Here is a 14,985-nt window from a genome sequence, read left to right as displayed (position 1 = left end):
ATAATTGTCTAACCGGTTTGCTAAGTGTTGTTGTAGAATTTTTTAATAGGCTATTCACCCTCCCTCTAGCCATTAGGACCTTTCAAGTGGTATCAGAGCCGAGGTCACCGTGATTTGAGGCTTAACAACATTCGGTGTAAAAATGACTCAAATTATCCCTATTAGAAAGCTAAGATGACAACTTATATCAAGTCAATCAATAGGAAGGTTTGGAAGGTGGTAGAGACAAAGATTGAGATTGAAGATAAAGAGGCTCCCACCGCCGCCGAAGAAATGCTACTCCAAAATAATGACATTGCTCTTAGTGCCATCCATGATGCTTAGGATGGGAGAACTTTTGAGCAAATCAAGAACATTGAGAGAGCTCATGAGGCATGGAAGAAATTGGAGGAATCATTTGAGGGCACTCAAGCCGTGAAGGGTGCAAAGACATACCTTAAAGAGAAGCTTGCAAGCTTCAAGATGAAGGAGGATGAGAGTGTGCCAGAGATGTTTCATAGGCTTCAAGTGCTTGTCAATGATCTCAAAGCACTTGGAGAAGAGGTAAAGGACAAGGACTTCTCCCACAAGTTCTTGAGATACTTGCCTTCAAGATTTGGCATATTGGTCACTATTCTAGTGAGGAGTGGTTTAGACACCATGACACCAAACCAAGTGTTGGGAGATATAATGACCGATGATACATATAGAGATGATGATGAGAAGGAAGAAAAGAAGGAGAAGAAAGATAAGAAGAAGGATGAGAAGAAGAAGAGCGTGGCATTCAAGGCCACATCATCTAAGGGCAAGGCAAAGCAAGATACATCAAGTGAAGATGATGGCTCATGGGATGATGATGAGAAGATGGCTCTCTTTGTCAAAAGATTTGAGAAGTTCATGATGAAGAAAGGCTACCGTGCTAGAAGAAAGAAGTCTTGATCCAAGAACAAGGAAGAGTCAAGAATGTGCTTCAATTGTGGAAGCAAAGATCATCTTGTTGCTCAATGCCCATACAATAGCGACAAAGATGATGACAAGAAGAACAAGAAGAAGGACAAGAAGGAAAAGAAAGAGAAGAAGGACAAGATGACCTTCAAGAAGAAGAAGGGTGGTTCATATGTGGTCACTTGGGATAGTGATGCTTCCTCAAGTGATGATGATGAGAGTGATGATGACAAGACCACCAAGAAGAAGGCACTTGCAAGCATTGCTATCAATGAGAAGCCTTCTCTCTTTGACCCTCCATCATGCTTCATGGCTAAGGCCACTAAGGTACAAATTTGTGATGATGGAAGTGATGAAGAACATGATAATGAAAATGATAGTGATAGTGATGATGATGAACCTACTAAGGATGAACTATTTGACATGCTAGAAGATGCTAAAGAACACTTTGGCATTAAGAGAAGGGAATGCAAAAGCTTGTGTAAGGAACTAAAAGCTCTTAAGCAAGTCTTTGATGAGCTCAATGCATCTCATGAGAGGCTAGAGGAAGCCCATGAGGAGCTTGGCAAGGCTTACAAAAAGCTTGAAAAGGCTCATTCCTCTTTGCTTAATGAACATAATGATGGCGATGTTATCATTGTTGCTCCCGTTAACCCTTCTTGTAGTACTTCTACTTCCACCTCATCTAGTAGTGATGGTTTCACTTGTGATGCCTCACTAATGGTTGAGAATGAGAACCTCAAGAAGGAGGTTAATAAGCTCACTCACACCTTGGCTAAGGCCTATGGTGGTGAGGACCGCTTGCTTATGTGCTTGGGTAGCCAAAGAGCTTCTCTCTACAAAGAGAGATTGGGCTATATCCCCAAGAAAGGCAAGGCAACCTTCGCTCCTCATAAGACTAATTTTGTGAAGAACAATGGACGACTTTGCACTAGTTGCAAGCAAGTGGGTCATAAAGAGCATGAGTGCAAGAACAAGAGCAAAAATACTAATGTATCCTCAATTAAGATTAATTCTTTATATGTGCTTACCAAGGGTATAAATAGTGTGAAGGCTAAGTTCATTGGTAAACCTTGGATGGGCTCAAAGAAGAAAGCTATTTGGGCACCAAAGAGCTTGGTCACTAACCTTTAAGGGCCCAAGCAAGTTTGAGTACCTAAAAAGAATTGATCTTCTTTTGTAGGTCAATTACAAAGCCGAAGAAAGGCATCAGGTTCTTGATAGTGGGTGCACTCAACACATGACCGGTGATGCAAGAATGTTCAACTCAATCAACACCAATGGCAATGATGGTTATGATAGTATCACATTTGGTGACAATGGCAAAGGCAAGGTCAAAGGGCTTGGTAAGATTGCAATATCCAATGACATGAGCATATTCAATGTATTGCTAGTAGAGAGCTTGACCTTCAATTTGCTATCCGTGACTCAATTGTGTGATCTTAGATTCAAATGCATATTTGGGGTAGATGATATAGAGATCATAAGTGTAGATGGCTCTAACTTGATCCTCAAGGGCTTTAGATATGAGAATCTATACTTGGTTGATTTCAATGCTAGTGAAGCTAAATTATCTATATGTTTGTTCACTAAGTCTAGCATAGGTTGGTTATGGCATAGAAGGCTTGGTCATATTGGAATGAAACAATTAAATAGATTGGTTAAGCATGACTTGGTTAGAGGCTTGAAAGATGTTGTGTTTGAGAAGGATAAACTTTGTAGCTCTTGTCAAGCCGGCAAACAAGTTGGAAACACCCATCCTAAGAAAAGCATGATGAGCACTAGTAAAACATTTGAGTTATTGCACATAGATTTGTTTGGGCCAACACAATATACTAGCATCGGTGGAAACAAATATGGCTTCGTGATAGTGGATGATTACACTAGATACACATGGGTATTCTTTCTAGTGGACAAAAGTGATGAGTTTGCAACATTCAAATCATTTGTCAAGGGCATTCACAATGAGTTTGAAGCAACCATCAAGAGAGTTAGAAGTGACAATGGTAGTGAGTTCAAGAACACTAGAATTGATGAGTTGTGTGATGAATTTGGAATTAGACATCAATTCTCGGCCAAGTACACTTCATAATCAAATAGCCTTGTTGAGAGGAAGAATAGAACACTCATTGATATGGCAAGGTCTATGCTTAGTGAGTACAATATGAGTCAATCTTTTTGGGCCAAAGCTACCAACACGGCTTGCCATTGTAGCAATCGCCTCTATTATCACCCATTGAAAGAGAAAACACCATATAAACTCTTGAATGGTAGAAAGCCCAATATTGCATATTTTCGGGTCTTTGGTTGCAAATGCTATATCTTGAAGAAAGGCACTAGATTGGGCAAGTTTGACAAGAAATGTAATGAAGGATTCTTACTTGGATACTCAACCACTAGCAAAGCATATAGAGTTTGGAATTTGGAAAGTGGTACTCTTGAGGAAGTTCATGATGTTGAATTTGATGAAACCAAGGGTTCACAAGAAGAGAATGAGAACTTGGAAGATGTTAGAGGCATTCAACTTTCAAATGCCATGAAGAACATAGATGTTGGTGAATTGAGGCTTAGGAAAGTGAATGATGATGAAGATGATCAAGTGCAAGTGCTCTCTAACTCAAATGTGTAATATGACACAAATCAAGATAGTACAAGTGGCTCTCATGATAATGAACTAGATCAAGTGGCTAGTACATCATCTCAACCTAATGATCAAGCAAGTGCAAGCAATCAAGTTCCAATCCTCCAACCAACCAATGTTGCAAGGGATCATCCATTGGACACTATCATTGGTGATATTTCAAGAGGTGTGCAAACTAGATCAAGATTGGCTTCATTTTGTGAGCACTTCTCATTTGTGTCATCCATTGAACCAAAGAAGATAGATGAAGCATTGAAGGATGTTGATTGGGTGAATGCTATGCATGAAGAATTGAATAACTTCACAAGAAATCAAGTATAGGAATGAGTAGAGAGACCAAAGGGACACAATGTGATTGGAACCAAATGGGTCTTTAGAAACAGGCAAAATCAAGATGGGATAGTAGTAAGGAACAAAGCAAGATTGGTAGCTCAAGGATATACACAAGTTGAAGAAGGCATTATATGGCTTAAAGCAAGCACCTAGAGCATGGTATAAGAGATTGAGGGACATTCTACTCTCTAAAGGGTTCATGATGGGCAAGGTTGACACCACTCTTTTCATAAAGAAGATTGGAAAATATTTATTTATGTTGCAAATCTATGTTGATGACATCATATTTGGATCAACCAATCAAGACTTTTGTCAAGAGTTTGGAAAGATGATGGCTAATGGGTTTAAGATGTCCATGATTGGAGAGTTTTGTTACTTGCTTGGTCTTCAAATCAAGCAATTGAATAATGGTACATTTATGAGTCAAGGCAAGTATATCAAGGACATGATTAAAAAGTTTGGCATGAGTGATAGTAAAGCCATTAGTACACCAATGGGAACAAATGGCAACTTGGATAGTGATGCAAGTGGAAATATGGTGAATCAAAAATCGTATCGGTCTATGATTGGAAGCCTACTCTATGTGACCGCATTAATGCCGGATGTCATGTTTAGTGTATGCATGTGTGCAAGATTTCAAGCCTCACCAAGAGAAAGTCATTTAAAGGCTACTAAGATAATATTGAGGTACTTGAAGCATATACAAAATGTTGGTTTGTGGTATCCGAAAGGAGCAAAGTTTGAGCTAGTTGGTTACTCTGACTCGGATTATGCAGGATGCAAGGTTGAAAGGAAGAGCACCTTGGGCACATGTCAATTATTGGGAAGATCACTTGTTTCATGGTCATCAAAGAAGCAAAATAGTGTTGCATTATCAATCGCCAAAGCTGAATACATATCCGCCGGTAGTTGTTGTGCACAAATACTTTGGATGAAGGCCACTTTGAGTGACTTTGGAATCAAGTTCAAGGAAGTGCCATTGTTATGTGACAATGAGAGTGCAATCAAGTTAACCAACAATCTGGTTCAACATGCAAGAACAAAGCACATTGATGTCCGCCACCATTTCATGAGATCACCAACAAAAAGGGGGCATTTGCATTGAGAGTGTAGGCACCGAAGATTGACTTGCCGATATATTCACCAAGCCATTGGATAAGAAAAGGTTTTGCAAGCTAAGGAATAAGTTGAACATATTGGATTTCTCAAATATATGTTGATGCACCCCCCCCACTTATATGACATGTCTCTCATTCAAGCAATCCAAGGTAAAAGTTGATTGGCATGGCATACATCCTTGCTAAGGACTTGTTTAGTGCATCTAGACATCTTTCACATTGAATAGGCTCATCCATGAAAATCAAATGATTTTGATGATTGTATGGTACCACTATTGCTTCTATGCTTATTTTGATCTAGTGGTAGCATATGACATATTTGTGGGCATGTAAACCTAGTGTTTGATCTAGAAAATGAGCTCTAAGTGTTTAACTCAACATAGTACAAGATAACCCTTATTTGGAGGTATGAAGAAGCTTGTCCTTGGATCAAACCGAGTTAAATATCTTTGGCAAATGATCTAGATTAGACCAAATTTGGGAAAATGATCCTCACCCCATTGATTGACATTGATAATCTCAACCTATCTACATTTTGAACCTTTGTGGTCATTGATGACAAAGGGGGAGAAAAACAAATATATTAGTACATGGGGAGAAAAACAAAGATATTAGTGTACTAAGATAGTGAAAAGACAACAAAGGGGGAGAGATATGACAAAGGAAAGGGATCAATTAAAAATTTGAGCACACAAGTAGGGGGAGCAAGCTCATGAACTTATATGGTGCATTTGAATGTGCATTTCATATGTTTACTTGCATGGCACAAGTTTTAAATTTCAATATCCATGCTTGTGTGGTGTATGCTAGTTGTAGGTTTGAATGATAAAATGAACAATAGCATGCATAGGTTATCTAGTGATTTCATTTCCAAGTGGTATCGAGCTAACTATGGTGCTAAGGATGGTATATTGGTGCACTCCATTTGATATCACGCTTCAATGGTCCATCTTTTATACCTTAGCATCATTTGGTAGACATTGTCTCCTATATTTCCTATCAAAACATATGTGCAAGCTACAATCTAAACTCTTAGCACATATGTAGGGGGAGCAATTGCTACCATTTGGGGTTCATGAAACTTGTCCATATCCTTTTACACATAGTAAACATGCTTGGACAAGCAACATGGATTCAATTGAATTTCAATTCATATCTTTGTGAAAGGGTTGTCATCAATTGCCAAAAAGGGGGAGATTGAAAGCTCTAGTTTGGTTTTGGTGAATTGATGAAACCCTAAGTGCTAACCTAGTTTATCAAGTGATCATGAGATAGGTAGCACATTCCAAGTGGTGAAGCAAATGAAGATTATGACATGATGATGGCGATGCCACGGTGATGATCAAGTGCTTGGACTTGAAAAGAAGAAAGAGAAAAACAAAAGACTCAGGACAAAGGTATAAGTGGAAGGAGCCATTTTGTTTTGGTGATCGAGACACTTAGTGAGTGTGATCACATTTAGGATCGATAGACGTACTATTAAGAGGGGTGAAACTCGTATCGAAATGCGGTTATCAAAGTGCCACTAGATGCTCTAACTCATTGCATATGCATTTAGGATCTAGTGGAGTGCTAACACCCTTGAAAATGTTTGTGAAAATATGCTAACACACATGTGCACAAGGTGATACACTTGGTGGTTAGCCCATTTGAGCAAGGGTTAGGAACTTCACCGGCGCCCTATATAGAAAAGATAGGGTTTCACAGAGTGTAACAGACGTGTCTGGTGGCTAAACTCAAGTGAATGTGGTCACCATAAGTGACCGGACGTTGGTCTCTAAAGGACCGGCGCATCCGGTTTGTGGTAGCAGTGAGCGTGCGATTTCTGTCTCATGACCGGACGCTGGTGCAAGAAATGACCGGATGCTCAAGGCCTGAGTCCGGTCAGTATGACATATGATGACGTTGAGTGACTAGACGCCGGGTTTGTCCAGTCGGGCATGACCAGACATGTCCGGTCATGATTTTTGCTTCTGGATGCTTACTAGAAACGATCGGACGCTGAGGTCCTGCGTCCGATCACTTCAAAGCAGCACGTCCGGTCACAACTTAAGTGTGCTAATGACCATTGAGATCGGATGATCAGCGTTTGAAGCAGGGGACACGTGGCACACATCGCGCCAGCGTCCGGTCGATCTAACCTGCGCGTCCGGTCGCCCCGTATTCAGTGCTGTGAGGAGCCCAACGGCTCTATTCGTGGGGGCTCTCTATTTAAGCCCCATGGCCAGCTCGGCTCATCCTCTTGGCTATTTGCATTGATATAGCAACCTTGTGAGCTTAGCCAAAGCCCTCCCACTCATCTCCATCATTGATTCATCATCTTTGTGAGATTGGGAGTGAATCCAAGTACATTGCTTAAGTGTTTGCATCTAGAGACACTTGGTGTTCGTATTTCACTGTGGGATTCACTGGTTACTATTGGTGGTTGCCACCACCTAGACGGCTTGGAGCAGCGAGGATCGTCGAGCGAAGGTTGGTGATTATCTCCGACTCCGATCATGGTGATTGTGAGGGGTTCTTGACCTTTCCCCGGCGGAGAGCCAAAAGGTACTCTAGTGGATTGCTCGTGGCTTATGTGATCCTCATCTTGTGTTGGTTGTGCGGCACCCTCGACTTGGCGGTATAACCATCTTGCTCACTCTCTTTACATTACCGCAAACTAGTTATCGAGCTCTTTAGTGTAGCTAGTTGTAAGAGCATGTTAGTTTGGTTAGTGTGACTCTTTAGTTAGCCTTTGAGAGCACACTAACCTAGTATAGTGACATAGCCATTGTGTGGTTAGAAACTATAGAAACTAGAATTGTGGTAGGTAGCTTGCAATTTTAGTAGGCTAGCGTAACACTTGCTTCACCTCATAATTGTCTAACCGGTTTGCTAAGTGTTGTTGTAGAATTTTTTAATAGGCTATTCACCCCCCTCTAGCCATTAGGACCTTTCAAGTGGTATCAGAGCCGAGGTCACCGTGATTTGCGGCTTAAGAACCTTCGGTGTAAAAATGGCTCAAATCAACAACACCAAGAAGACACCCCAATTTAATGGCTCAAATTATCCCTATTAGAAAGCTAAGATTAAGGCTAGCTTGTTAACCAAATATTCATCACAGGGCTTTACTTACCATCCCGATGTTGTGGAATGCTAGGTTCTTCAAGCAGTATCTCCTTTTGTTCGCACTCAATCAGATGGCAGCATCACTCTTCCGATTCATTGCTGGGGCAGCAAGGAACATGATTGTTGCAAACGTCTTTGGAGCATTCATGCTGCTAATCTTTATGGTGTTGGGTGGATTTATTCTAGTAAGAGGTACACCCTCACCATGTTTTTTTCAAAAAAATAAAGAGAAAACCTCGCCGTTTTTTTCTATATGTAGTACTATTTATTATTGCTCTTTTTTCTAAAAAAAGGTGGGTGCCTCTTTCTTTTTAAATTTGCAGATAAAGTGAAGAAGTGGTGGATATGGGGCTACTGGATCTCCCCACTGATGTATGCCCAGAATGCCATCTCAGTAAATGAGATGCTAGGGCACAGTTGGGACAAAATTTTGAATAGCTCTGTGTCCAATGAAACCCTAGGTGTGCAATCCCTGAAGTCCCGTGGAGTTTTCCCAGAAGCAAAGTGGTATTGGATCGGCTTAGGCGCATTGATTGGATTTGTCATGCTTTTCAATTGCCTCTTCACGCTTTCCCTAGCGTACTTGAACCGTGAGTTCCTCTAGGATTGGTTTGCTCATGGTTTTTGTATTTGAAAATACCTAAAATTAAGAAGGTTTTATTTTAAGTTTACAGCATATGGCAAGTCCCATAGATCGATATCTGAAGAGGAACTGAAGGAGAAGTATGCAAACCTCAATGGTAATGCTGTGGTTGAAGACAGCTTGCCACTAGGAAGTAGCCATTTAGAAACAGTTGGCATCACTAGATCCGGTTCAGCAACCGTTGAAAATCATTCGGGCACTACGCAATGGGGTATGGTTCTTCTGTTTGCCCTGCTTTCACTGACTTTCAATAACATCAAGTACTTTGTTGACATGCCCCAGGTAAGTATTGAAATTATTTCTATAAATCATCAGCCGTGAGCAATTAACAATCAGACAGTAATCTTTGGATGAAACTCATTCAGGAGATGAAAACACATGGTGTAGTCGGGGACCGGTTAGAGCTCCTCAAAGGTATCAGTGGATCTTTCAGACCAGGAGTGCTGACCGCACTGATGGGCGTTAGTGGTGCTGGCAAGACAACTCTAATGGATGCATTGGCTGGGAGAAAGACCAGTGGTTACATTGAAGGAAACATTAGCATTTCAGGATACCCAAAGAAACAAGAGACCTTTGCACGTGTATCAGGATACTGTGAGCAAAATGATATCCACTCGCCGCTGGTGACAGTCTATGAGTCACTTGTTTTCTCAGCGTGGCTCCGCCTTCCTAGGGATGTAGATTCAAACACCAGAAAGGTCAGCCAAACAGAATAGATTCAACTTCTAGCCTCTATGTATACTTGATATATTAGACAACATTGCTTACCTTTATGCATGCAGATGTTCATTGAGGAGGTCATGGAGCTTGTGGAGCTCAAGCCATTGAGAAATGCTTTGGTTGGACTTCCTGGTGTGAATGGTCTGTCAACTGAACAGAGGAAAAGATTGACCATTGCTGTGGAGCTGGTTGCAAATCCCTCAATCATTTTCATGGATGAACCAACCTCTGGTCTTGATGCCCGAGCAGCTGCAATTGTTATGAGGACAGTGAGGAATACTGTTGATACAGGTAAAACTGTAGTTTGCACGATTCATCAGCCTAGCATTGACATATTTGAATCATTCGATGAGGTGAGCTTATTTATGGTGGATCTTTGCACTTTCCAGTGATTTCTTCTTACCACCATTACTTTGCATCTGGATAACTAGGCTGATTTTGAAATGTAATTGACCTTGGTTAGTATTATAAATATGATATGAAGCAATGTTGCAAAGTCTAAGGTGTTTGATGAATTGTTGAGAGGAGATCTACGTTGGTCCACTAGGCCATCATTCTTCTGAGCTGATTAAGTATTTTGAGGTGTTGTGATATTACAAGAATATTAAAAAAACTACTCGACTTTATTGCTTCAATTTACTGATTACATTGTATTGCTCATATTGTCTAGGGAATTCACGGAGTCAAGAAAATTAAAGATGGCTACAATCCAGCAACATGGATGTTAGAAGTAACAACAGTCTCACAAGAACAGATACTAGGTGTTGATTTCAGTGACCTGTACAAGAAATCTGAATTATACCAGTGAGTAACTTACAACCCTCCTATTCACTTCATCTCCTGACTTTCCTATTGTTACTAGGTGGTCTTTGGTTTAAACTACACCACTAGCAGCCCTGATGAGCGAAATCTATGTCGGAAGTCTTTATTAACCCTTAAAATATAGGGTCTAATCTACCCTGTAATTGTGGTGCCATTTAAATACCCTCTGAACTTATTACAAACTTTTTGTAGTCAGTACTGAAACTTTAGCTTCTAGTTTGTTCCGTTGAAGCCAAAGTCTCATACTCATGTAAACTGGAGCGTGTGCCCCCACGTCGCCTCCCCCACGCGGGCGACTCAGGTGGCGGCCGAACCCTAACCACCTCCCGCCCTTTCTTCCTCCTCTCCCGCCATGCCACCTCCAGAGCAGGCCACCGGTAGGGCCGCGTGGCTTGCCGGGATGGCGACAGCAGGGCTCTCCCTCGCGCTCAACGGTGGCGGTGCCATGCGCTGCAGCAGGCCAGCGGGGGCCCTTGCACAAGCCACGTGAGGCTCACCGGGGCTGCTTGCCGCGGCTGCGGCGGCGCCGGCCTGTGCCTGTGCCGGCTCTGGGCGGTAGCCTGGGGCTCTCCTTCCTCCTCCACTTCCTCCTCCTTTATGATCCATGGCAGCAGCGGCGGCGCACCCTGGGCCACTTCCAGGGCTTGGGTGGGCAGATCTGGTGCCTAGGAGGCTGGATCCGGAGCCAGGGCACAAGCGCCCATGGCAGCAACCATGGTGGAGGCGGTGGCGCCTACTGGGGCTACCGAGTCCGGTGCCCTAGCGTCCAGATCAAGCATCCACAGGGCAAGGGGCGACCCCCATGGTGGTGGAGCATGCGCTCGGCGGTGGCTGCCTCAGGTCAGGTGCGTTGACGATGGGTGCTTCGGTCGATGACGGCCTCGGCGTGGTGTAGTGTGACACGCGCGCAGGTTAAGGCCAGTTCTGTATGTTGCCCGGTTGGAGGGGGTGGCGGTCGACGTAGCTATGCGGCTGCTGTGAGCAGCCGACACGTCGATGCCCCTCTGGAGAGGCTTCTGCGGGATGACAGGGCAGTGGTGACGACGGGTCTGGTGGTAGGATAGGGTTCTGGCATCTTGGCCTGATGTACTTGCTGGGGGCACCTTGGGTGAAAGCCTTGGCGACTGTGATGCCTATGGGCGCCTCTTTCCTTGTTGGGGTTGTTGTGTTCCCCTCCAGTAATGTCTTCCACGGGTGAAAACCTGGTCCATTCCTTGGACGAGTGACAGCGGCGCTATCGGCGTCGTTCCCTTCCTAAAGGCGTCGCTTTTGGAAGTTTAGTCTCGGCGGCGATGTCGCCTTCGATGGTTGCTATGTGTTTCTTGGTGCCCGGTCAATGTGAGACGGCAGTAACTGCATCGTGAAGTCGGAGCTACTGCATCAGGGGGTGTGGCTCGGCAACGATGATACGGGGTGAACCCTCCTTCGACGACTGAGATTCGGCTTGGGAAGCCCAGCAATTGCCGTGGGCGGGGTGTGAGATCAAGTCAGGAAGTCGGAGCTGCTCTTCGCGGCATGTTTGAGCTCGGCAACGATGACCTATTGTGACCTCTTGCTTTGGGCCCGACTGCTTGGCTTCGTAGGGTGGGTCGTCTATGTGTTGTATTATGTCGCGTCGCGTCCGCCTGCCCTTTCTTCCTCCTCTCCCACCACGCCGCCGCGGCTAGCCTTCCGTGGTGGTTGGCATCACATTGGGCTACCCTTTCATGTACATAATAAAACTTTATTCGTCCTAATTGAAAGGCAGATGGCAAAAGCATTTGAACCTGAACTGGTGGCGGGGATTTCATGATTCTCGGACTTCATCGATCTAACTAATGTAACTCAGGACTAGGGGTAGAGCATTTTAATCTAATTGGATTGTTTGTATTAAAGTTCAAAATGTTAAAGGTTGGAGCTAGAAGTCAGAGTTCTTATATGGGATCTGAATTTATTTTGAATAATTGAAAAAAAAAATTCAAATATACTTTCGTCATTTTGCTTTTGATTAGAAATATAATTTCTTTGTACATATACACCTCTTTTTTTAGCGAATCACAGCACAGACAGTCACACACACACACACTCATTTCTATAAACGCACGTACACACACCCTACCTGTCTTATTTGTTCAATATAGTCACCATTTTGATGACTACGTATGTATGTTTTGTATTTGTTTTGCACCTATACTTTCCTCAAGTAACTACTACACGTCGCATCTAGTTTAAAAAAAACTACTACACGTCTTATACAAGTGTAAAATGTTAGTGTTATTATTAGCAAGGAAAATATTTCGAGTAATTTTGCATCTTGGAGATTTAAAAAAAAACTTTGCTATCAAAATGAATGTAACACTTTGTTTAATGGAACTGGTATTTATGATAAGTTCATAAGTAGTGTCTACTTTCCTGGAATTTTCTTATTTCCGCATCATTGCTACACCATGATAACGATGATTTTAATGTTATGTTCTTCAGGAGGAACAAGGCCTTGATACAAGAGTTAAGCCAACCACCAGCAGGCTCAACTGACCTTCATTTCCGTAACCAGTACTCGCAGCCTTTCTTCATGCAATGCCTGGCTTGCTTGTGGAAGCAGAACCTGTCATATTGGAGGAACCCTGCTTACAATGCCGTTAGGCTAGTTTTTACAACTGTCATAGCGCTTATCTTTGGCACCATCTTCTGGGACCTTGGTGGTAAAATGTAAGTATCTGCCACATCGCACCTATCTAGTGTGTGAACATCTCAAAGAAAAAGAATCTGAACCATTTGAGTCTTTACCTGCCAGGGGTCAACCACAAGATTTGTTCAACGCCATGGGGTCCATGTATGCTGCAGTGATGTTCATCGGCATCTTGAATGCTACATCTGTCCAGCCAGTAGTCTCTGTGGAGCGGACTGTGTTTTACCGCGAAAGAGCTGCCGGCATGTACTCAGCTTTGCCATATGCATTTGGACAGGTGAGCGGCTCTCATATAAACTCCTGATATATATAGTACCTTCTATCGATGAGAGATCACTGACGACATCGCTAAAATTTCCGTTGTATATATATAGGTTACCATTGAACTCCCATACACTCTGGCTCAGTCCACCATATACGGGATCATAGTGTACTCCATGATGGGGTTTGAATGGACAGTTGCCAAATTCTTCTGGTACCTCTTCTTCATGTACTTCACCAGCTGGCTCTACTTCACGTTCTACGGAATGATGGCTGTCGGCTTGACGCCGAGCTACCATGTCGCGTCGATCGTCTCCACGTTGTTCTATGCCATCTGGAACCTCTTCTCTGGATTCTTCATCCCTCGCCCCGTAAGTCCCGTTATATATTGCTCCATCCCCATCAACTAATTACCCACGTCTACAAATTTAATTTTGTCGTTGACTGTGGAACTCATCATTGCCCTTTTTGGCATGGCAATGTGTTCAGAAAGTCCCGATCTGGTGGAAGTGGTACTGTTGGGCGTGCCCTGTGGCGTGGACGATGTACGGGCTGGTCGTGTCTCAGTTTGGGGACATCACGACGCCCATGGACAACGGCGTCCCCGTGAACGTTTTCGTGGAGAAGTACTTCGGCTTCAAGCACAGCTGGTTGGGCGTGGTGGCCGCAGTGGTCGTGGCGTTCGCTGTCCTCTTTGCTTTCCTGTTCGGCTTCGCCATCATGCAGCTCAACTTCCAGAGGAGGTAGCGATGCTACATGTATGTGTAGCAACTACGCGAAATTAACATGCCCCGCTGGTAGAAGTCCATCAATTGCTCCGATCTAAAGAATCTTATTTATTTGATTTTGATTTTGATTTTATCATGTATATATGTAAGGGTCGTGTAATTTTATAATGGATGTTGTATATATAATATGGATACTCTGATCTTCTCACAAAGAATCTTGGGTTTAAGCAGTAGCGGGCCTGGCTCGGCGCTCAAATGGAACTTGACGAAGCTCCAGACGCTGTTGAAGCTTGCAACATAGCATGATGCGATAAATACCTTAAGCGTGCGCTAGCACCAGAGTCTGGGCAGGCGTCCAGGGTTGCCGGGACCTGGGTCCGCCACCGTTTAAGGTCCGGGCTGTTAGGCTACTTCACCAGCAAAGTACGGCCGTTTTATCCTAAAATCAAAGCCGTCTGATTCGTCTAGGGCGGCAGCACCTATAGGCTCTAGAACCTTCACGAGCATACTCCATCACTGGTGATCCTTTCTTTGGAGTATATCAGTGTACAGGAGCGGCCCGAGCACAAGCGTCTGCCCGGTCGCCGGACCACCACTGCTACTGCTCCCGACGATGAGCGTCGCCGCCATAAGGCCAGGGCAACAAGTAGACAGCGGGGGGTGGCAGCCACCCCACGCGCGCGGGTGTTTGTTGAGTCAGCTCAAGCCATAGGCGCCTTCTCCTTTTCACTACAAGCTTTGTTGTCCTTGCAGTTTCTCTTTCTTTTCCTGTTGTGATTTCATTTTGAGGCTTGATGGCTAGTTGTAAGCGGTTTTTTTTTCTTTTTCTGTTGTCTAATAAAATTTACAGCAAAACTCTTATCGTCCATTCTAAAAAAGATTCTTCATATTTACACTATCTGGGTGCAAAGCCATCAGTGAAATTAAGATCATTTTCAACATCTCTTAAAGCGGCTAACATCTCTGAAAGTATTTCTTTTCCATAAACCCAAATCTTAATAGCCACCCCTCAATTCCAA

General features: G+C 43.4%; 1 protein-coding gene across 1 annotated transcript in view; it reads left to right on the top strand.

Moving 5' to 3' along the window:
* LOC136458481 (ABC transporter G family member 34-like) overlaps positions 1-13,985 on the top strand; it is a 54,338-nt gene extending 40,353 nt beyond the window's left edge. Inside the window, exons 5-9 of the mRNA XM_066458423.1 lie at positions 10,158-10,291; positions 12,770-12,997; positions 13,083-13,254; positions 13,352-13,609; positions 13,728-13,985. Coding sequence (XP_066314520.1) covers positions 10,158-10,291; positions 12,770-12,997; positions 13,083-13,254; positions 13,352-13,609; positions 13,728-13,985 — 1,050 coding nt within the window. The remainder of the gene's footprint in view (positions 1-10,157; positions 10,292-12,769; positions 12,998-13,082; positions 13,255-13,351; positions 13,610-13,727) is intronic.
* Positions 13,986-14,985: the final 1,000 nt, after the last annotated feature.

This window comes from Miscanthus floridulus, chromosome 6 (assembly GCF_019320115.1).
Source record: "Miscanthus floridulus cultivar M001 chromosome 6, ASM1932011v1, whole genome shotgun sequence".
NCBI classification, from domain to species: Eukaryota; Viridiplantae; Streptophyta; class Magnoliopsida; order Poales; family Poaceae; genus Miscanthus; species Miscanthus floridulus.
The sequence above is the reverse complement of the archived record's forward strand: the minus strand, read 5'-3'. Positions and strand labels throughout refer to the sequence as shown.